Source organism: Leiobunum rupestre, chromosome 7 (assembly GCF_980474605.1).
Source record: "Leiobunum rupestre chromosome 7, qqLeiRupe1.1.hap1, whole genome shotgun sequence".
NCBI lineage: Eukaryota > Metazoa > Arthropoda > Arachnida > Opiliones > Sclerosomatidae > Leiobunum > Leiobunum rupestre.
The window spans coordinates 24,607,094-24,628,137 of record NC_143390.1 but is presented as its reverse complement, the minus strand read 5'-3'; the positions used below and the strand labels follow the sequence as shown (position 1 = coordinate 24,628,137).

The 21,044-nt window shown below is 40.7% G+C and overlaps 5 protein-coding genes across 7 annotated transcripts; 2 read left to right on the top strand and 3 right to left on the bottom strand.

Moving 5' to 3' along the window:
• Positions 1–59: 59 nt before the first annotated feature.
• On the bottom strand, positions 60–2,342 carry LOC149935304 (uncharacterized). The gene is made up of 5 exons (XM_090154791.1): positions 2,095–2,342; positions 1,973–2,035; positions 1,793–1,918; positions 403–446; positions 60–214 (listed from the first exon to the last, which is right to left on the bottom strand). Exons 1-5 carry the CDS (start codon positions 2,246–2,248, stop codon positions 140–142), a joined length of 462 nt encoding a protein of 153 aa, XP_090010917.1. The 5' UTR covers positions 2,249–2,342; the 3' UTR covers positions 60–139.
• A 5,712-nt stretch (positions 2,343–8,054) lies between these two features.
• On the top strand, positions 8,055–8,552 carry LOC149935303 (uncharacterized). The gene has a single exon (XM_090153565.1). It carries the CDS (start codon positions 8,055–8,057, stop codon positions 8,550–8,552), a length of 498 nt encoding a protein of 165 aa, XP_090009691.1.
• A 5,945-nt stretch (positions 8,553–14,497) lies between these two features.
• Positions 14,498–17,963, bottom strand: Dip-B (Dipeptidase B). 2 transcript variants are annotated; one of them, XM_090154774.1, is made up of 14 exons: positions 17,851–17,963; positions 17,364–17,501; positions 17,085–17,229; positions 16,947–17,012; positions 16,799–16,881; positions 16,508–16,619; positions 16,325–16,449; positions 16,086–16,261; positions 15,875–16,015; positions 15,674–15,799; positions 15,494–15,612; positions 15,343–15,426; positions 15,037–15,276; positions 14,498–14,730 (listed from the first exon to the last, which is right to left on the bottom strand). In XM_090154774.1, exons 1-14 carry the CDS (start codon positions 17,946–17,948, stop codon positions 14,596–14,598), a joined length of 1,788 nt encoding a protein of 595 aa, XP_090010900.1. In that variant the 5' UTR covers positions 17,949–17,963; the 3' UTR covers positions 14,498–14,595. The 2 variants fall into 2 exon arrangements, with proteins under 2 accessions (XP_090010900.1, XP_090010901.1); XM_090154775.1 differs by lacking the exon at positions 17,364–17,501.
• A 540-nt stretch (positions 17,964–18,503) lies between these two features.
• On the top strand, positions 18,504–19,929 carry MRG15 (mortality factor 4-like). Its single transcript, XM_090154786.1, has one exon. It carries the CDS (start codon positions 18,830–18,832, stop codon positions 19,841–19,843), a length of 1,014 nt encoding a protein of 337 aa, XP_090010912.1. The 5' UTR covers positions 18,504–18,829; the 3' UTR covers positions 19,844–19,929.
• On the bottom strand, positions 19,926–20,986 carry Roe1 (grpE protein homolog, mitochondrial Roe1). 2 transcript variants are annotated; one of them, XM_090154789.1, is made up of 3 exons: positions 20,841–20,986; positions 20,510–20,654; positions 19,926–20,437 (listed from the first exon to the last, which is right to left on the bottom strand). In XM_090154789.1, exons 1-3 carry the CDS (start codon positions 20,930–20,932, stop codon positions 20,009–20,011), a joined length of 666 nt encoding a protein of 221 aa, XP_090010915.1. In that variant the 5' UTR covers positions 20,933–20,986; the 3' UTR covers positions 19,926–20,008. The 2 variants fall into 2 exon arrangements, with proteins under 2 accessions (XP_090010915.1, XP_090010916.1); XM_090154790.1 differs by lacking the exon at positions 20,841–20,986 and adding an exon at positions 20,709–20,787.
• Positions 20,987–21,044: the final 58 nt, after the last annotated feature.

Genomic DNA, 21,044 nt, shown 5'->3' with positions numbered 1-21,044 from the left:
GAGTTTTTTCAACATCATCATCATTAATAAAATTAAAATACAAATCAACCGGAAAATAGTTAAATTTTTTTTATAAACGTTTCTTTATTATAATATCCAAATTAAGTGACACTTTTTACGATTAGAACACGATTATTTTTTAATTACAATCGTCGCTGCAAAGTTTGCCAGTATTTTGATTGATATAAGATTCAACTTGTTCCCGATTCATACCCTGAAATATAAAAATCATATTTTCGTTAAAAAAAAGAACCGATATTAAAGGGCACGGAATCGTTTGAAAAATTCGGGTCGAGTTACAGTTAGCTCCTCCCCTACTATCGCGTAACATAACACGTAATTCTGTAGCACCATCCTCAAAATTGAAACGATTCTGTGGCCCTATTATATGGCTTCACATACGCTTGCTCCCGGAAGTCCAGGAATTCCCTGAATACCTTCAACTCCTGTAATTAATATAATTAAAATTGTTTATTACATCACGTACTAAACAATACAATTCTTAAGACAGTAAAAAAATGTGGTCCTCTGGCCAGTGTTGTCGATAGGGGGCTGCATTAGGGCGAACATTCTCATGAGTGAGCGCAATCGAAGTTTCTGTTATACTCAGCGGTATATTTCGAAATATATTTAAGGAATATTGTTTTTAAAGTTAGTAGAATCTAAATAAAAAACGCTATCTGCTATACTTAATAATAATTTAATACTTTTTGGTAGTAATTAGCGCCAATCACCCATAGCTTATGTTAAACCTGGTGGGGGGGAAATGTCGTTGGCAATTAAAGGCATTGTGCGAAATCTTAACTTTTGCAAATAAACTATTTTAAATCGATTTTTATTACAATCTATCGTGCCACAGCTCGGAATTTTTATCCTACAAAATTAGAAAGTTATTGGTTATAATCAACATTTTTGAGAGAGCTACGATAACTTTTTTTGAGACGGCTTTAGGGAAATATTTGGGGGCTATTCGCAACCGAAACGAGTCTAGAGCCACGGTCACACTAGAGCTTAAAACCCAGTTTAGTTCGGTTTGAATGCCAGTTTTGACCGCCGACGATAATTCTTGGTTCACACGTGCGAAATCGCTTCACCCCGGTTCGCTTATAGCCAAGGCTTAACGTCATTTCAAATTATGACCAGAATTTTTAAAATACTAAAATGTATCCCATGTTTACTATACATACAGTAATATTCTTTGACATTATTTTGAATTTTGTTCCCATTATTTTTGAAAATACAAGCAATTTTACTTCCTAGCCTTGTCGTTTTCAAAGCGATTCTAAGCGTACTGACTTGGACCATGGGCCAAACAATGATTAATTTATCATTATTTGGCCCATGCTTGGACGAGTTGCTTCCCGAACCAACACGAAACGATTTTCACGCTGGTTTCGAAAACTAGTTATCTAAAACGAAGTGATTTTAGGGGTGAGTGTGAACCTGGCTATAGTATTTCATCGGGAGAATATGCTTTATCAATAGGTAAATTTTCCTACGCAGTGTAATTTTTACATTTTACAACTTTAAGTGAAGTAATAGACTAGGCAAATTTCGAACCGCGATGCGTTGTAAACATCCGCGATATCATGGTCGAAACTTCGCGTCAAACGGAATCCGCGTCGAATCTGCGAAGGCACTGTAGGCACATGTTTCATTTTAATATCCTAGATGCATACTTATCTTATAAGATATATATCATACACTTCTGATATTATATACTTGTGTTATTATTTATACGATGAAAAGTGAGATTAAAAGTAATGTTTGTCCACGGACTGGTTATCTCTACCTTGTGGACCTGGTGAACCGACGCACGGACAATTGGGAAGAGATGGCGGCGGTTGGTTAAAATTATTTACACTCGCTATATCCCTCTTGATGCGATTTGAGGACGACCCCAAGAGTTGCTTCAATTCTATAAACGCGAAATATTTAAACCGCATTTCATTATTTGAATTTATTATTTTACCAGGATGACGTTGTATTAGAATCGTTTCCAATTCCTTGAGCTTTTTCAATTGTTTAAGGAAATCTACAAATGTACCATATTAAGTATTTTACGATCTTTAGTCATATCAAAATCCATCTTACCGGGCGGATTCTCGCCACTATCGATACTATTGTCCAGGGACTCTGACGATTCAGAGCCCGAGTTGAACCCCCAACCATAAACAGATGCGCTAGAAGGAATTAATATAAGTAAAGTCGCGAAATACAAGGCGATTCTATATTTTCCCGAAATCATTTTTAAAAATTAATGGGGATAATTATTGTTTGACTCCCTTAGCGCGCAGTACTGTTTCCAGCGACCAATAAACAAGTTTATAAAAATATAGTTTCCGATTTTAATCTATTGAAAACCGACACCACCCTTATCCTTCGAGTCTAAATAATTCCTCGATAACGTCGCAGTGTATGCCAAATCATAAATTTAATGAAATATAAAACGCCAGCAGAGACTTATAGTTAAGTAGAAATAGATCTTCGATGCAAATTTTTTGTGGAAATTAACAGAAACAAATATTTTTACAAAATGTGCGAATAATTTTATATAATATTATATACGTCTAAACAAGAAGTAAAAAAAACCAACAACGTTTGAGGAAACTAAAATATATTTATTTATTTAAAACTGATACGCGGTACTTCGGAGATCATAGTACGGGTAAAAGAGGGTAGCTCACCGGAAAAATTCGTCCCAACTTGCAATGTGGCCTAAAAATTCTAATTGTCTACTTTGAGGATCCGATGAGTCCGCAGCGATGCGGGGTGGACAACACAGTTTAGGGGGGGGGGGGCAGGAGGGGGCAGTTGCCCCCTAAATTTGCTTTCACCGAATTGAGCCGTGTTTGGTGTTGTTCCCGGTGGTACATTTCACCCTGAGTCGAATGCGACCAACCACATGCCCGTAAGAGGTATGGCCGAATTTGTACTGAATCACGTGGTTTTTTCTCTAATATGAAACAAAAAAATCCCCAAATGTTAAATTTAGCAATCCGGTCAAGTTGGGTATAGTTTCTGTAGTAGGTTTTAACGTTGAGTCGAATGAGACACGCCGCGGATCGCTGGGACTAATAGTTTCGGAGGTATGACCAAAAGTACACTAAACAAAGGTTTTTTTTTGAAATTTCACTAAATGTTGAAAAGGTATATCAACCATTTGGCCAGGACCAACCGTACTTTCGGATCGTACGTACTATTTTGTGCCAAATCGAATGAGACCAACCAATTCCGTAGGATGAATAGTTTCCGAGCTATAAGGAAATATGTGCGAACCATAAATGGTGTTTTTTTCAAAAAGTTCGAAAATATTCATTTAAATCCCACCCGTGTCAATAATAATAATAATAATAATCAGCTAGGCTAATACCCAAGGCACCACCTTAGGCCTAAGTCATCAAGCGACTTTTTGAAGCCATTAATTCAGGTGGCCGGGTTACAATGCGTAGGAGGGTGGTGGCAAGCCCTGCATGCCACGCGATCGAGCCAACAGCTCCCTACACTAACTATTACCGTTAACCTCAACAAGTTTTTATGGAAGGGGAAACCGAAGAGCTCGGGGAAAAACCCCTTAAACCAGTGGGGAGAGAACTTGCAAACTCAACGCAGAAGGAGTTGTTCCGAGTTTTCACCCAGTGCCACAAGCTGGGATCGAACCCGGCTCCTCTTGCTGCGAGGCGAAAGTGCTAACCACTCCGCCACAAATTTATCCCCGGACGACCACAATGTATTCATCTTACATACTACTAAGTGCTGAATCGAATAAGACCAACCGCAGAGCCGTGGAATGAATAGATAACGATTGACGACGGAATTTACATTAGATAATTGACATTTAATCCTCAAACAGGTTCTGAAAATGTTTTTACTTTTTTTTTATTTATTTATAATTTATTTTTAAACATCATTGTATTCGATTAATGTTTACTACCAAAAGCATGTGTGACGTTGCAAGACGTCATATTGATATTCTTTAGTCGCGCCATCTTCTTTTTAAACGTTTCTACTTGAATTTTTTATTGCCCCAAAAAAATGCCATAGAAATTTCAGATATAATATTATTATATTTCATTGATTTTATTTAGTTGTATTGTCTGATGCAAATTTTAACTAAGTAAAAATGTGTTCGATTGTACCTGTTTTAAACATATCTTCATCAATTCTTGTAGCAATCACACAACAATGATGTTAAAATTTAACTTAAAAAAAGAAAAAGAAAAACATTTTCAGAACCCGTTTGAGGATTAAATGTCAATTATCTAATGTAAATTCCGTCATCACTCGTTATCTATTCATTCCACGGCGCTGCGGTTGGTCTCATTCGATTCAGCACTTAGTAGTATGTAAGATGAATACATTGTGGTCGTCCGGGGAGAAATTTGTAGACACGGGTGGGATTTAAATGAATATTTTCGAACTTTTTGAAAAAAAAACACCATTTATGGTTCGCACATATTTCGTTATAGCTCGGAAACTTTTCATCCTACGGAATTGCGGTTGGTCTCATTCGATTTGGCACATAATAATACGTACGATCCGAAAGTACGGTTGGTCCTGGCCAAATGGTTGATATACCTTTTCAACATTTAGTGAAATTCCAAAAAAAAACCTTTGTTTAGTGTACTTTTGGTCATACCTCCGAAACTATTAGTCCCAGCGATCCGCGGCGTGTCTCATTCGACTCAACGTTAAAACATACTACAGAAACGATACCCAACTTGACCGGATTGCTAAATTTAACATTTGGGGATTATTTTTTTCATATTAGAGAAAAAACCACGTGATTCAGTACAAATTTGGCCATAACTCGGAAACGGTTCATTTTACGGGCATGTGGTTCGTCGCATTCGACTCAGGGTGAAATGTAACAAAACACGGCTCAATTCGGTGAAACCAAATTTAGGGGCAACTGCCCCCCTTACCCCCACAAAAACTGCGTTGTACACCCCGCATCGCTGCGGACTGATCGGATCCTCATCTACTTAGAATTTTTAGGCCACATTGCAAGTTGGGACGAATTTTGCCCCTGGAGAGCTCTTTTTGGGCCTCTTTTACCCGTACTACAGCCTAATTCAAGGCGAAATTACAAGTGAAGACTTACGAGAGAAGTAATAATCATATTCAGCTACATGTAGACTAATACTTTAATGTTTTGAACATAAATTGACTCTGTTATTTTCTCTGCGAACTTTTGTTCTTAACGTTGTTTTCTCTGGGCTTATAGACTAAAGTGAGTTAGTCGATATTAGTTAAAACACATTAACCTGACACTTTATTTTAAAGAAAAAGACGATACAAATATTTTGAATCTTACACCACGGCCACCTTGATGTCTCGCGCATCTTTCGCGCTACAGCGGCCATCTCATTCGTTGACGTTTCTGTGATAACCTATGAGCAAAAGATGTGTATGACGTCGGATTATAATTTTTAGTATAGTTTTTACATTGAAGACAATATAACATCCGAGCGTGGCGCTGACCTCCTACACATTATAATACAGTTTATAGGGGGAAAATCCTTGCTCGCGGAATTTCGACAAATGTGTTGGCCGTAGTAGCGCGAACAGCGCGTGATCAAAGTTGGCCGTGGTTACACTCTTGCTTGCTTCTCTCGTTCTACTGCGTAAAAACCGTTTTTTTCTCTCTCTAACAAAAAAGAAACCTCTCAGACCCAGTAGATCGGGGCTTCCTGCCTTTCATAACGCTAACGATTTTAACACCTCGATATTCTGAACTGTGGACCCGAGCTAGGAGTGGTCCGAGCGAAAAACAAACATAAAATTGGGGGCTTTAAAGGGATAGGAACATATTTTTTCTTTAACGGGAATATTTTTAACTTACAGACTTTAAAGTTACAATAAAAATCAAATAAATGAATGTTTTCTAAAATCAATTTCTACAAATACCATGAATGTATTCATTTCAACCATGAATATCGAACGGCATAGTTTAGCCTCAGTCGCTAGGATGGGAGGGGCTTAGTTATTACAAGAATCATATTTATTACACGGCCAACTTAGATTCACTGCTGCTCGCATTTGCTTTCTAGTGCGAGTAGCAGTGAATCTAAGCTGACCGTGGTTATTATGACGTTGGTTACGTGCCTCCACTCAAAAAATGATGTATTGAAGGACAACGTTCTGAAACTTAACTAGCTTTCAGTGCCAAGTGTAAACCCTATACGTTTTCTAGAGCGTGCTTGAAATATTTATTTTGTCTTCAAGTTATCACTATAAAAGTGTTGATGTAGCTATTGTACATACCAATATTACCTCATTTCTCCCCCACTTCCGTCTCATAAGACTACTTTTAACCCTATCGCCACTGAATTCTTGCCGCCACAACCGCTTCCTGCCCCCCCCCCCTTTCCCACGGCAGTTCTGGGACAGTGACATGATTTGAATGTTTTACTCCCTAATGTTTACACACTGACTACATAATTATAAACTTGCCAAGCTTATGTCCATCATTTCCTCGAACAATTCAGACGTGATAGCCTTAACCAAAACCAGTCTTAAGTCGGATGTTCTTGACAGTGAGCTGCAAATCCTCCAATATGCCATCTATGGACAGAATCGTTGTGGCCCACATAAGGGAGGCTGTGTAGCGCTGTTTTTCCCTTCCTTCCTGCACACCAGCCCAGTCCCATTACTCCCTGTCGCTGTCACCAATTCGTACTCTAAGCTATGTAACGGTACGGTGCTGCTTCCCAGCCTTGACTATAGTTTTCTGCTTAGTCTACCGCTCACCTTCCTACGTTAACCACAACGAAATAGTCACCTTGCTCAACAGTGTCACTCACCACTGTATCACGATTAAAGCCGAACTTGTTCTCCTGGGTCCCTTCAATTACCACAACATTACCTGGCCTTTAGAGAAAACCCTCCCTGAGGCCGATAAAACCACCAAAACCATCCTCGGCCATATCACTGAGCTACACCTGTTCCAGCGTGTCCACGACTTCACCCTCTTGGGCCGTCTGTTTCAGAAGCCTAGCGTACTGGACCGTGTCCTCACTATGAATGAACACTTAACTTACGACTTTGCACAGCTACCACCTCTTGGCAAAAGCGACCAAAATCATATTTAAGATGGCCTGCCCCTCCCAGCTGAACAACCAACCAACCCAAATCTGCAGGGATTATTTCAAAGGTGACTACGAACAATTCATACATTACCTAACGCAATTTAACTAAGACGAAGAAATTGCGCACAATGATATGTGGAACTCTGTTGGACTGCATTTTTAGACACCCTCACTAGAGTCATATTGAGTTCTTCATCCCCTTCCGCAAACAGTAACAACCTAGACCAGTCCATTTTCCTGCGTGGTTTGAGCGATCCAGAAATTATAAAACTAAAGCATGGCGACGTTATGTTCAATCCCAATCTAATCACTATACCCCGTCTCAGGTTGATGATGCTTACACTGCGTATCAAAAGGCTCGTAATGCCACTACAAACGCTTCCACGTGAACTTTAAGCGGAAGTCCGAATATCACGTTACTACCCAAATAACCAGTAACCTGAAGGCATTCTTCAGCCATGTAAATAGTCTCCATCAATCCAAATTCACCATTACAGAAATGAAGGGTCCAGATGGAATCTCGAGTTCCGACCCAAAGTCTATGGCTATACAGTCTTAAATGACCACTTTCTGGAAGTCACTTCCAACACTGCCACCTCGAACTTTCTCAAATTTTACCTGCACCCTAAACTCAGTTTATAAACAGTTGATATCACTCAATGTCCACCAAGCTGCTGGCTCTGATGGCCTCCACCCATATCTATTAAAGCAACTCGCTGCCGCCTACGAGTACCCCCTAGCTCTCGATAATCATCACCAGAAGCTTCGCAACCGGCCAAGTTCCGCACATCTGGAAGTGTGCCAACATCACCCCAATTTTTAAAGCTGGCTTGAGGACCGCCCCCACGAACTATTGGCCGATTGAAATTACGTGCCATGTACGTAGCCCGTGTCAGTGAGCGCCTAGCAGACGATCATTACGCACTTTCCTGACAGACGCCTACTTCTACCATCCCTCCCAACATGGCTTCCGCTCCAAACACTCATGCACCTCCAAACTGCTATCAGCAACCAACAACTGGATTACCTAGCTGGTTGGATGACGGAAAGCCCGTTGTTGTAATATATTTAGACTTTGGTAAAGCTTTCGACACCATCCCTCACCAGAAACTCATCGAAGCACTACAAGAGGCCGGCATCGAGGACTTGACCCTTCTCTGGCTCTCCATATTCTTTACGGACCGTCAACATTCTGTCGTCCTTCAAGGCGGAACCTCTGGTCTTCGTACCCCTCAAGGTTGCGCGCTTGGATCAATTCTGTTCTCAGTCTTCATAAACTTAATGCCTAGCGTTGTGCAACATGCATTTACGGATGACTCTATATTGGCATCCCTTGTTGCATCACCAGAAGATCATGATTGCCTGCAAACTGACTTTGACGAAGTAGCCCGCTGGGCAACAGACCACGGCATGGCCTTCAATGTGTCTAAAAGTGGTATCAACCATCTCGGCCTTCCATAAACTGCAACCTTGTATCTCTTCGTGGTGGAAGGGAGTAACAGGTGGAGGGGAAACCCTTCATGCTGGCCAACTAAGCCTCTGCTTCTTCCTTAAGCTAAGGTGTGAGGTATCGTGCTGAGGGCTGAGTGGTACCGGGGAAGCGTAAATACGGTATCGTGAACGATCCCCTCGGGGCACCAGGCGACACCCCGTTGTATTTTAGCCTTCCACCCGGACAGAGGATTAAGGGCGGTGACTTTTTACTTTCCTCTTTTCTCGTGGGACCAAATATGGAATCACAAAAAAACCAAAAACCGGGCAAGGGTTCGAAAGAACCCGGCCTTAAGCAAGGGGAGGGTTCGAAAGGACCCAACCCAAAGCAAGGGGCGGATCTTCGGATGTTGACCCCCTGTTTCTAACCTTGAGGGGGGACTTTCCCCTACAAGAACCCGGCCTAGCCTTCAAGGGTCTGCCTCTGGCAAGAACCAGTTGGTGAAGCAAGGGTTCAAGGGGGATAAGCCCCTCAATAAAACTCAAAAGCGGAATCGACGCCGCAGGGAAAGATTGATGCAGGAGGAGGTCTCTGGTAAGGACGACCCCCCGCCATCACTTTCAAAACGTTCCAGGGAAAATGACTCCCCCGATTCCCAGTCTCAGGTTTCCAAAAAGGTGAAGTCTCACGAAAAAAACCTATAGTGAAACCTTAAGCTGCACAAAGATGGTCATCGTTAAAGAAGGCTATCCTGTGAAGACCATCTCCGCAGAGGAAATGGGCACCATCCAGCGTGAGGTCCTGAAGCGGATAGATGGGTCACCTTCGGGAGACCCTCTACCTCGTTTCGGGAACTTTCAGCTGGTTGGGGGCGCCATTCACTACCTCTGTAAGGATGCGTTTACAGCGGATTGGTTGGTGGGAGGATTTGACCAGAAGGAATTGGTCTCCGGGGGTCACGGCTTTCAGTAATGAAGGCCGTCGACCTACCGAAACCCTTCAAGGTAGCCTTCCGCACCAAGGACGTCTACACCAAGGATGGCAATGTCCTCCTTCGTAGACTCAGGACCTACAACAACGCGCTAAATACGCAATGTTGGAAGGTCGTAAATAAAGCCGATGAGCCGACTGCCATCCGCTGGATCTTCCAGGTGGATGGAGAGTCGGTTAAGGCTATCAAGGAGGCAGGACACCGAGCCTTAACGGGTCTGGACAGTGGTATCTTTAAGATACTTCATGAACCTGACCCGACAGCTCCGGTGGATCCTGTAAAGGAGGGTGGTTCAGTCGAACCCTCTGCCTTGGAGATCTCAAGGATGGAAGATGAGGCTCTGGCTGGCGGGGACTCCGGAGAGGACATTCCAATGGAAGAAACTCTCGTGGAGGAGCTAAAGGCCTTTGCTTTGTCGGACACCGACGAGATTAAAGAGGTTGTACCACTGGAGGGTGCAACAGGGGGGCAGGCTAGGGATGTAATTCGGACCGGTGGGTGTGTTGGGGTTTCCACAAACACAACCACCACTGTGTCTGAATAGACATCTAAGGCCAGCAACCGAGCTCACCTTAAACCAAGATGAGTGTAAAGGTGCTGCAAATTAATTTGCACCACTGCAAGGCAGCCACTGCAGTTCTCTGTAGGAGTTTCGCAAAGGAGAGCTTTGACGTCGCTCTCATACAGGAGCCATGAACTGCCAATGGAAAGATACTTGGTCTCCAAAATGCAGGTAATATATTCTATGATCTGGGGCAGCTCAGACTGCAACCAGCGTGGTAACGACTTAATGGAGTATCTGATTAGTACCAGACTTCACATTTTGAATAAGAACAATGTACCAACTTGTGTTACTTCTAACAGAAGTGAGGTCATTGATCTCACACTGTGTACAGTAAATGTCGCAGATAAAATCAAGAACTGGCATGTGTCTAACGAACCGTCTTTGTCGGATCACAGACACATTTGCTTTAATATTCTGGTCAAACCTGTATGGGCTTGTACCGCTATTCGTAACCCTAGGGGCACAGATTGGTCCGGTTACAGGGAAGACTTAAATTTCTTCCTGAAGGGTGATAAGCCACGGCTGTCATCGGTGTTGGATTTTGATTTAGCTGTTGAACGCGTTCAACAGTCCATTATCGACTCCTATCACCGCAACTGTCCGGCAAAGCCTGCCAACCGGCCAAGGCTGGTGCCTTGGTGGAACAACGAGATTGCCAGGCTGCGCAAAGAAACTCGTAGGCTCTTCAATAGGGCAAAGAAGGGGGGTGATTGGGATGCCTATAAACGCACCCTCACCACCTACCACAAGTCTATCCGCGATGCCAAGAAGGCTTCATGGAGAGACTTCTGTGAGAACATAGCGGATGTTCCCAGTTCGGCCAAATTAATGAAAATTTTGGCACACGATAATACTAAGCATCTTGACACCATTAAGTTGAAAGATGGTAGTTTTTCCACGTCCGGTAAGGACACTCTGACACATATGTTAGATGTACACTTTCCGGACTCTAAGCTCACGAGCAATGGTAACACTGACACTCGGCCGTTGAGGATCAATCGAACCAAAAGGGAAGATTGGGCAGTGGCGAATAAGGTCGTCACGCATTCCAGACTTATATGGGCTGTAAAGTTATTTAAACCCTATAAGTCCCAGGGACCGGATGGGATTTTTCCTATCCTCTTACAGGAGGGCGTTGATATTCTATGCCCTATGCTGCTGAGAATCTACAGGTCTTGTATTGCTCTAGGGCATTTACCTAGCACCTGGAAGCTTTCTCAAGCAATCTTCATACCTAAGCCTGGTAAATCTGATTACCTGGAAGCTAAGGCATTTAGGCCAATTAGTCTTACCTCTTTTCTCCTAAAAATTCTGGATAAAATGGTGGACAACTATATTAGAGAGGAGGTTCTTTGCAACTCTCCTCTGTCGGCTGCGCAGCATGCCTACCAAAAGGGCAGGTCTACTGAGACCGCCCTGCATGGTATCAGCAGCTGCCTGGAAAAAGCAATTGAGCACAAGGAAATTGCGTTAGCAGTTTTTCTTGATATTGAGGGAGCCTTTGATAAGGTCTCCAGCGCAATTATACTTAAGGCGGCGAAAAGGTTTGGTATCAATGACACATTGTGCCTTTGGATCAAATCTATGTTAACTGACCGGAAAGTGACATCCTCCTTGCTGGGTGACTCTCTTATGGTCTCCACCAGTCGTGGTTGCCCACAGGGGGGCGTTCTTTCTCCCCTTCTGTGGTGCCTGGTGGTGGATGAACTCGTTTGGAGGTTGAACAGGGGAGGATGCCGCTGTTTCGGTTACGCCGATGATATTGCTATCATCATTACTGGGAAATTCCCGGTAACAGTGAAGGACGTAATGAGGAGGGCCCTAGCATCAGTTGAGAGCTGGTGCAGGGAGGTCAACCTCATGGTTAATCCTAATAAAACTGTCTTGGTTCCTTTTACTCGTAGAAGGATAAAAGGTATGTTTGAGGGTATTTCCTTATTTGGAAAGGACCTAGTGGAGAGCACCGAGGTGAAGTACCTCGGGGTCATCCTGGATAGCAAACTGACATGGAAACCACACCTTGACTACATAGTCAAGAGGGGCAAAATGTTATTTTGGAGAACTAGAAGTGCAGTTAGCAATACCTGGGGCTTAAGCCCCAGGGCTGTGTACTGGCTGTACACCATGATCATCAGACCTATCCTGTCTTATGCAGCTGTGGTCTGGTGGCCAAGGGTTACTTTAAGGACTGTGCAGTTTGATCTGCGCACTCTGCAAAGGCTGGCTTGTGTCGGCATTACAGGAGCCATGAGAACAGCCCCAAGCGCTTCTCTGGAAATACTCCTGAATATGCTTCCTCTCCACCTTTTTATTGAGGAAGCTGCCCTTTTAGGTGCCTATAGGCTTAACCAAAATGGCTGGTGGAAGGCTAATAATTGGGAGCATAGCCACACTAAGCTCTTCCGAGTTATTTCCAATCAGATGCCGATTTTAACAATGGGTTCTGATCTGATGGTTACTAAACTCCACGTTAGTAAACCTTTTGAGGTCAACTTCCCTAGCCGTGCGGAGTGGAGTCACTTGACCCTCGGTACCAGAGGAGAGATCGTCTGGTTCACTGATGGGTCTAAGACCCACTATGGCACTGGTGCGGGGATGTATTGCCTTACTAATAATTTTGGCTTTTATGAAAGCCTAGGGATACACACTAGTGTATTCCAGGCTGAAATTTTTGCCATTTGCTCCTGTGTTGGTTACTGTTTACATCAGGGGTATCATGGGAAGGTTATCCAGATTTATTCAGATAGCCAGGCTGCTCTTAGAGCTCTCAGCCAGTATAGTATTCTTTCTAAACTGGTTTTTAGCTGCTTAGATCTCCTCTGTACTCTTGGGTTGCACAATAAAGTTCAACTTTGTTGGGTACCTGGGCATAAGGGGCATCTTGGGAACGAAAGGGCCGACGCCTTGGCCAAGGAAGGTGCGAGGGCTGGGTTCATTGGTCCAGAACCTGCTCTCCCCATCTCCCGAGGACTTGTACGTGGCTTGATCTCCAAGTTTATGTCAGATCGTCAACTCAGACAATGGTCTGAAATTGAGGGTCAAAGGCAGGCCAAAGAGTTCACTCTTGGCCCTTCTAGGGAGAGAGCCAGAGAATTACTCTCGCTCTCTAGGTCCAGTATTAGGATTGTGACTGGCCTACTTACAGGCCACTGCCATCTAAACATACATTTAACGCTTATTGGGGTCAGTGATGACCCGATTTGCAGAGCTTGTCTAGCTGAGGAGGAAACTGCCTCACATGTACTCTGTAGCTGCGATTACTATGCAGCCCAGAGGTTTGAGCATTTGGGTATGCATCGGTTGGAGACGTATGACGTCTCTAATATCACGGCCGGGCAGATTTTAAGCTTTATGTCGGCAATAGGACTTATTTAAGTCACCCAGTTTGGGGATGCACAATGTACCTTAGGTCGAAGTTTTTGGCTTGCCACCCCACTCAATAATAATAAAACTATCTCGGCCGCAACAATTCCAACTTGGCTTATGCCTGGACCGGAGTGCCACTTTCACATTTGGATTCCCCAATACGCGACCTTGGTGTCTGGTCGATCCCTCCTTGACCTTTGGGAACCACACTACCAGAATCGTTAAACGAATCAACTCCATTACGGACCTAACTCGACGAAACTTCTTCTTTCGCTCGCCATGCCTTTTTCGTACTCTATACAATGCCCTAGTGTTCCCACATATAACTTACGCCTCTAAGATCTGGAGTCCACCTTCCCTCAGTGACCAAGCCAACCTTACAAAGGTCCACAACCGATATACTTAACTTACCAGAGGTACTGACAACCATACCCCTAACGACCGCAACAACCACCTCAAGCTTGACCCGCCCCTACTCCGACATGCGGTAAACGATCTCTTCCAAGTTTGGAACATCTGGTCAGGTATAATCGGCCATCAGCCCCTCATCCCTATTTTAGTTCGACTCTCTACGCTAAAATTACCAAACCTCGCGTCAAAATGAAACTTCAACAGTGTAACTTTTCCTTCCGCTGAATCTCTAACTGGAATTCTCTCCCTAGAAAAACATTTGAGTGTAGTACTATGCGCCAGATGTTTCAACAAAACGCTCGGCAACATCTCCTATCAACCCTTCACTAATTCTTAATTTGTTTTAGAAGAACTTAGGTGTAAAAATTAATTGTGATTTCTTAAATCCAATTTTTGGAAATATTATTTTCCAAGTGACAGTCTTGCATTTTATTTTTTTAAGAGGCTGTATCTTAGCAAAAGCAGCCGGCCATTGAATTTAAAAAATACATTTTACATCTTAAATCCAAAGTAGTTTAAGCTTTTGTAATACAGTTGGCAATAGAACCTTAGAAATTTCAAACGTATACATATATAATTTACAAATATAATATTTAGTTTTGGTAGAATTTAGACTTGAAATGTCAAATGATAATTTAAAATAAATTTCCCAATAGCATTTAACTTTTATTTTCAAATCAACCATATAAAAAGTGTTACGAAAATGTATATTTATATAAACTTATAGAGACGGTGTTGGTTAAACTCTTTGAAACAAAAACTGAGCCACCAATGCGGCAACTGGAGAGCCCGATGGGATACCAGGGAATGGTCCATCAGCAGCTGCAATGTCAATATGTGAATAGCGCAAAGGCTCTCTGCTGTCAATTCCGTGCTATTAAGTTAAAACAAATTCATATTGAGCTCCATTTTAGGAAGAAAATTTAAGGAAAAACCAGAGAATTTCAAACCCAATGAAATAGAGGAATAGACATTTCATTTCAACATTCTCAAGACCTATTAGGGTTATTCAGTTCCAGTAACATTATGTCGTAAGCCTCATCCATTAAAATATTATTAACCAGAAGTTTATAATGCAAAAGAAATAGCTTTCACAAGTCAACAGTTAAAATTGCTCCTGGAAGCTTAAGTTTCTATTCCTCTTCTATAGTTTCTTTGTTCAAAATTATCAGCAACTGACCTTATCAAGACCAGCGGCTACAATCATGAAGGCAGCGGGGAACTGATGACCTCTGGGTGTCCGCGAAGAAGGGGCATTGTTGCATTGCAACAAATCTTCGTATTCTGATTTTCCTTTGACGAAATTATAATCCTCTCTACGTATTGTGGATATTTCAAACATATCCCCCACAGAATCACCGGCTTTCTGGATATTTTGAGCGACATTGGCTTTTGTGGCTGGACCATTATCCATAATTATCTTTGTAATGTTCAACCAAAAATTAAAACCCATCTTTAAAAAATTTACTGGTAATTATTTGCATACTGAATAACCACTGCCAACAGTTAAAACAGCGTGTCCAGTAAGAGTCGCAATGGTGAAAAGATACGGATTGATTTCTTTCAAAGCCTGGATTGGAATTACCACGCTTTAGCTTAAATATTCTTTCGGTTTCAACAGAAATAGAAGAACTTACTTTTTCTTTCATAAGACAGAGCAAATCAGTCATTGCCATTCGACCTTCCGCATCTGTATTTCCTACTCGAACTCTAAGACCAGCTCGACTTGTAATTATTTCATCAGCCACATAGCAATCTGATTTAATAATTTTACCTTATAGTATTGAAGGTATATTAATATTACGGCGGTAAAATACCTGAGCCCACACTATTCCTAACCATAGCCATTCCACCAATTACTTTAATTCCTTTAGGCTTCAGCTGGGCCAAGGTTTGGAAGAATCCAGCCACGGAAGCGGCACCACATTTGTCACGATGCATGCCTAGTATCAATGAAAAATGTTTAAACATAAGTTTTTCTTTCCAAATTACTCCTAGCACCTATCCTCGAGAAATACCTGCCATAACTCCACCGGCTTTGATATCAGCTCCACCCGTATCATAAGTAACACCCTTTCCAACAATTAAGAGAGTAGTATCAATTGAATCTTCCGGTTCATACGTTAACATAATCACTCTGCCACGATGCCTATCAACACCTTTAAAATGATGTATGAATGAATACATTTTCAAATCATAATTAAAAAGTTACAATATTCAGTTATTCACCATTAGCAGCTCTATTTACAGCCCCAAGCAGAGGAAATTCTCTTTGGATGACATTGGCATCATCAATAATTTCTACTCTGACGAGTGTTCCACTAAAGACCTCTTGCACATATTGGGCCACATTCGGAGCAGCCATACGTTCGGGATCAGACCCACCAATGTCGCGACAAACAGTTCTTCAAATTTGATATGGCAGTTTAGTTTTGTTCATATTGGTTCTATAGGTTTTCATTATTTACCTCCCACTTTCAATTCCCTTAGCTAATTTCAAAGTTAAATCAATACTGGATGATGGAAAATTAGTAATGCCTAGCTCATCGGCTTTGGTACTTTTACTAGGAATGCTTTCCCTGATTTCCAAAGGCTAAGCAAAGTATATAATTAATAAATTTTCCTTTAAAAAAAATAATTGAAAACCGTACCACATAGAGAGCGTGAAGGGCTCCAAGAATGGACACCAAATCAGCATATTTATAATCCAACAAACCACCTGGTAACGATAGAACTGGTTTTCGACTTCCAGAAGACAAGGCTCTATAGTGAAATTTTCATTGTAAGTTTTACACTATCACTCCTATGTCGAAGAAAACTTAACAGCTAAATTACTGCCTCATCAGCATAGCTAGAAAACTATCAGTTAAACTTGGCAGTGAATAATATAAATCCTATTCTGAATATATGTAATATTTAAAAAAATAGCTATATTAAGCCACCTTTTGACTCCGGCATTTGCGGCATCAAAAACCCTTCTAACATCATCAAAATCTCTGTTCAATGGTCCAATTGGGGAATATATCTGAACAAAAAAGATAATTGGTATTGAAGAATTCAACTTTGTATTAGTCATAGTTTTCATATTACCAGTTTCTTGGAAGGCAAATCGGAAACTATGTGAAGACTCACATCTCTTTCAGCTGCTTCATCAATCTAATTTTATGCAAAAAATTTAGCAGTTACGTAAGAATAAAATACCTTTTGCTTTTACTAAATCATTATTACATCTTTATACTGTTGGAGTGGAGAGAGTAGCTGTGAAAGAGGTCCAGAAAAATATTCCTGCTTAATTGATGGGGCAAGAATTAAGGTTGCATCGTATCCTGATGCCTCAAAAGGACTCTTAATCAAATTCAGAAGACATGGCAAGCTACAACAATTAATTTTACTTCAGAAATACTCCTTCATTCTAATAAGATAGCTCAAAAGCAAACCCATTTCTACCCACTACAGCCACAGCAAACTGGGGATGCAAAAATTACAAATATTATAATAAAGCCTTACATGTGCGCTTTCTGTGCCATTTTGGTATTAAAGTGATTTATTTCTGGATTGTCACCTCTATTTATGAGTTCCGTAGGCCTAATCTTATCTTTGTAGTTACCAAACTTTGAAAGCCAGGGACTAGAGCTAAACTTTGCTCTGCAAGAAAAAACGCCCCTTTTAATACGCACAATGAAACTTTATAACATTAACGCTGATAGTAGGCAATATTCCAATTAATTGTAGGCAATTGTAGATGTGCCTCTACGGAAAACGTCAAAAAAAACTACTCCGCCACTGAAATAAATGACAACCTAGACGGTAAACGAGACGATAAATTTGGTATGGGGTCACTCAACTCTCAAGGGACTTTTAAAATTTTCTTTCAAGGTTAAGTATTTCAATATCTTTACAAGGGTATCTAATAAATATTCATTCCGAGTAGAGGAGATTAATTTTGTGCAATATAATACGAATAATAAAAATTAAAAAAAGGAAGCAAGTTTACCTGCCGAGGTGTTTGTTGCATTGTTTTCCGTCACTGGAATTCTTTTGTTTCTTTGGTTTAGTTTCCTTATTTGTAGCTTTTATATTGAAAAGCGACATTGCGCGAAATTTAAATTACAAATTATATTAATTACCAATTAGTTATTAGATCAGTACCGTACTTTTAAAAACGTGTTCGCGTCTTTATTAACTTCGAATTAAGTGTAAAAAGAACTTAAAATGTAATTGGCTTCATTCACAAAACACTCTAAACTAAGGAAAATATTCCCGGAAAATAAAAGTATTTTGTATTTTGGAGAGAAAGTGATGTTCTCTGAAAGATTTTATGCTGCGCACTGATTCCTTTCAGCGAGAGTAATTGTTACTGTCGCAATGACTTAGTATTTTGACCCACAAGGATCCCCCCGTTTACTAATCCGAGAAATTGCAACAGTTTCAATTCCATTGGGATATAATAATGTACGCGTTGAATTTGATGCCCCCCTCACATTTTCATGCTTGTTTTCCAAGGAAATGCTTATAAATGTTTTTACTTTCCCCTTCTCTGAATCATTAACTCTTTTGTTATTCATTTATATACGTCAAAACGATATTGCGTAACATTGTATAATTAGATTTTCCTTTTGGGAGAATCGCATGATGGAATAACGTGGATCCTGGACTATTTTAACCACGAAATTTTCAGTGTGGTTTAGAATTAATTCGCTTAATAACGATATTAATAACGTAGGCATTAGCTTTTATCATGAAATTATTCATGCTATTTATCTATTTCGAAAATGCGCGTTTTTCCCACCACAAAAAGCAGCCAATCAAAGTTTTTTCTTTGTTATTTCTTGCCGAGAGATTCCGCCACGGTAGTATTTGGCGGCATCCGGGCCTTGAGTGTTTAGTGTTTTCGATCCGTTCGCGTGTTAATTTTACCCATACAGATTAAGTTTTTGGAAAACTATTTAGGTAAATGTATATTAAGTAGAGAAATGCCCCCAAAATTTCGTTTTCAAGAAAGTGAAAAAGTACTGTGTTTTCACGGTCCACTTCTATATGAAGCGAAGTGCATCAAATCGCAGGTGAAAGACAAGCAAGTTAAATACTTCATCCATTACAGTGGATGGAACAAAAATTGGGACGAATGGGTTCCGGAGAGTAGAGTACTGAAATATAATGACGCTAACCTACAAAAACAAAAAGAACTGCAAAAGGCTCACATCAAAACGAAAAAAACTAAAACCACAAAAGCCAAGAAAGAAACAGCTGAAAAAGAACGATCTTCAACACCATCTCAAGAGAAAGTGAAAAAGAAAGAAGTCCCTGTAGTCACTATCGCTCCACCTACTCCAACTGTGTCCATAACTACAAGTACAACAGCTTCAGCAGCCACCACCCAACCGAGTGAAGGTAGTTCTACTGAGAGTCAACAACGTAAAAAGAGGAATCGTTTGGATCCTCATGTTGAAAGTGAAGAATCATTCTTGACTAGGGTAGAAATTAAAGTGAAAATTCCAGATGAGCTTAAACCTTGGCTCGTGGATGACTGGGATATGGTAACCCACCAGAAGAAACTGGTTCAGTTGCCAGCTAGAGTCAATGTGGAACAAATATTGGCGGAATACGTAAAGCAGAAAACCTCAGTTAAAGGCATTTCTCCAAATAAAGAGAGTGCGGTATTGGAAGTTACCAATGGCATTAAAGAATACTTCAATGTCATGCTTGGTAGTCAACTGCTTTATAAGTTCGAACGGCCACAGTACGCTGACTTATTGTCAGAACACGCGGAAACTCCAATGTCGCGACTCTACGGGGCTATACATTTACTCAGACTTTTTGTGAAATTGGGAGGAATGCTAGCTTACACTCCATTGGATGAGAAGAATGTCCAACTCTTGCTCACTCACATTCATGACTTTTTAAAATATATGGCACGCAATTCATCCCTGTTTAGTCTAAGTGATTATGCAATAGCACCACCTGAGTATCATCGTAAGGCTATTTAATATTTATGTCCTTAAAGTATGGGTGTTTAGTGTTAAAATCCAATGTATCATGGGAAAATTCTAAAAATAAAAGCTTTCAAACTGAAAAACAAAATTTTTATTTACTTAAATTTTACATCAATGTCAATAAGATTATCCTTAAATTTCTACAAACACTGATGTGATTCAAGATTTTTTGATAACACCAACCAATGCTGGTCTTATGGTTCTTTGGTGTAATTTATATCCTAATTTAGTAACTACAGCCACTGTTCCTGGTTCTTTACTCTGATCCTCTATTTCAAACATGGCTTGGTGTTGATTTGGATCAAATTTGTTTCCCATTGGATTAATAAGCGTTAGTCCGTGTCTTCTAAAAACTGACATGATTTGTGCTTCTGTCATTTTAAGGCCTTCAAATAATTGTTGCAAATGCGGGTTACTAGGTTTCAACTCTTCTTTGGGGACACTTTCTATAGCAGTGCCTAAGACATCCGCAACTTCCAAGAGGTCTTTACAGAATCCTTGTATTCCAAACTGCTTAGCTTCTTCAATTTGTTTCCGCATCCTAACACGTACATTCTCACTATCAGCTAATGACCTTTTATATTTATCCTGAAAACATATTTAATAATGAGATTTCATTCACGGAAGCATTTCAATATAAATAATAATGCCTTAAATTACATCAATTGATTTGATATCTTCAATAAGTTTCTTGTTCTCTTCCTCTAATGTGGCAATTTTTGCATTTATTTCATCATTAGCTGCAGGAGGTATTTGCTCATTTGCGGTATCGGTTTGGCCAGTTGCAGTTGAAAGGAATTTATACCTTAATAAATTTAGTAAAAATTGTAATCTTCAGACATGATTCGCTAGAATTAACCTTATTCTTATAATTCTTTTCATCTTATTCTTCCCTCCCATAACAAAGGCTTAATAACGAGTAATATTATTTTCGTTTAAAACGTACGAATTTGAAAATAAATAAATGAAAATTTAAATGAAATATTCCCACCTATTAATTCTGCACCCTGTTATAACGCTTAATGGTAATTTCGACCTAGCACCAGCTAAAGATCGTAAACACGCATTCAAAGATGCCGACATTTTAAATTTCTACCCGAGGTTTCATCACAGCGGCGAAGCAGCATGGAACTGGTATACGAGATGACGTAAATTCACCTATAAAGGATGAGCCATAGAATGCCATTCCAAAATT

Bases quoted from the DNA above. Each gene is read 5' to 3' on its own strand.
- LOC149935304 (XM_090154791.1), bottom strand. From the start codon at position 2,248: ATGATTTCGGGAAAATATAGAATCGCCTTGTATTTCGCGACTTTACTT. The intron at 2,036-2,094 runs GTAAGATGGATT...GTACATTTGTAG, and splicing joins TAGTGGCGAGAATCCGCCCG to ATTTCCTTAAACAATTGAAA. The intron at 215-402 runs GTATGTGAAGCC...TTTATATTTCAG, and splicing joins CTGGACTTCCGGGAGCAAGC to GGTATGAATCGGGAACAAGT.
- LOC149935303 (XM_090153565.1), top strand. From the start codon at position 8,055: ATGGCTTCCGCTCCAAACACTCATGCACCTCCAAACTGCTATCAGCAA.
- Dip-B (XM_090154774.1), bottom strand. From the start codon at position 17,948: ATGTCGCTTTTCAATATAAAAGCTACAAATAAGGAAACTAAACCAAAG. The intron at 16,882-16,946 runs GTAATATGAAAA...TTTTTTGTTCAG, and splicing joins ATTTGCCTTCCAAGAAACTG to ATATATTCCCCAATTGGACC. The intron at 16,016-16,085 runs GTGAATAACTGA...ATCATTTTAAAG, and splicing joins TGTAAATAGAGCTGCTAATG to GTGTTGATAGGCATCGTGGC.
- Roe1 (XM_090154789.1), bottom strand. From the start codon at position 20,932: ATGTCGGCATCTTTGAATGCGTGTTTACGATCTTTAGCTGGTGCTAGG. The intron at 20,655-20,840 runs GTGGGAATATTT...AAATTTATTAAG, and splicing joins ACAGGGTGCAGAATTAATAG to GTATAAATTCCTTTCAACTG. The intron at 20,438-20,509 runs GTAATTTAAGGC...ATATGTTTTCAG, and splicing joins AAGATATCAAATCAATTGAT to GATAAATATAAAAGGTCATT.
- MRG15 (XM_090154786.1), top strand. From the start codon at position 18,830: ATGCCCCCAAAATTTCGTTTTCAAGAAAGTGAAAAAGTACTGTGTTTT.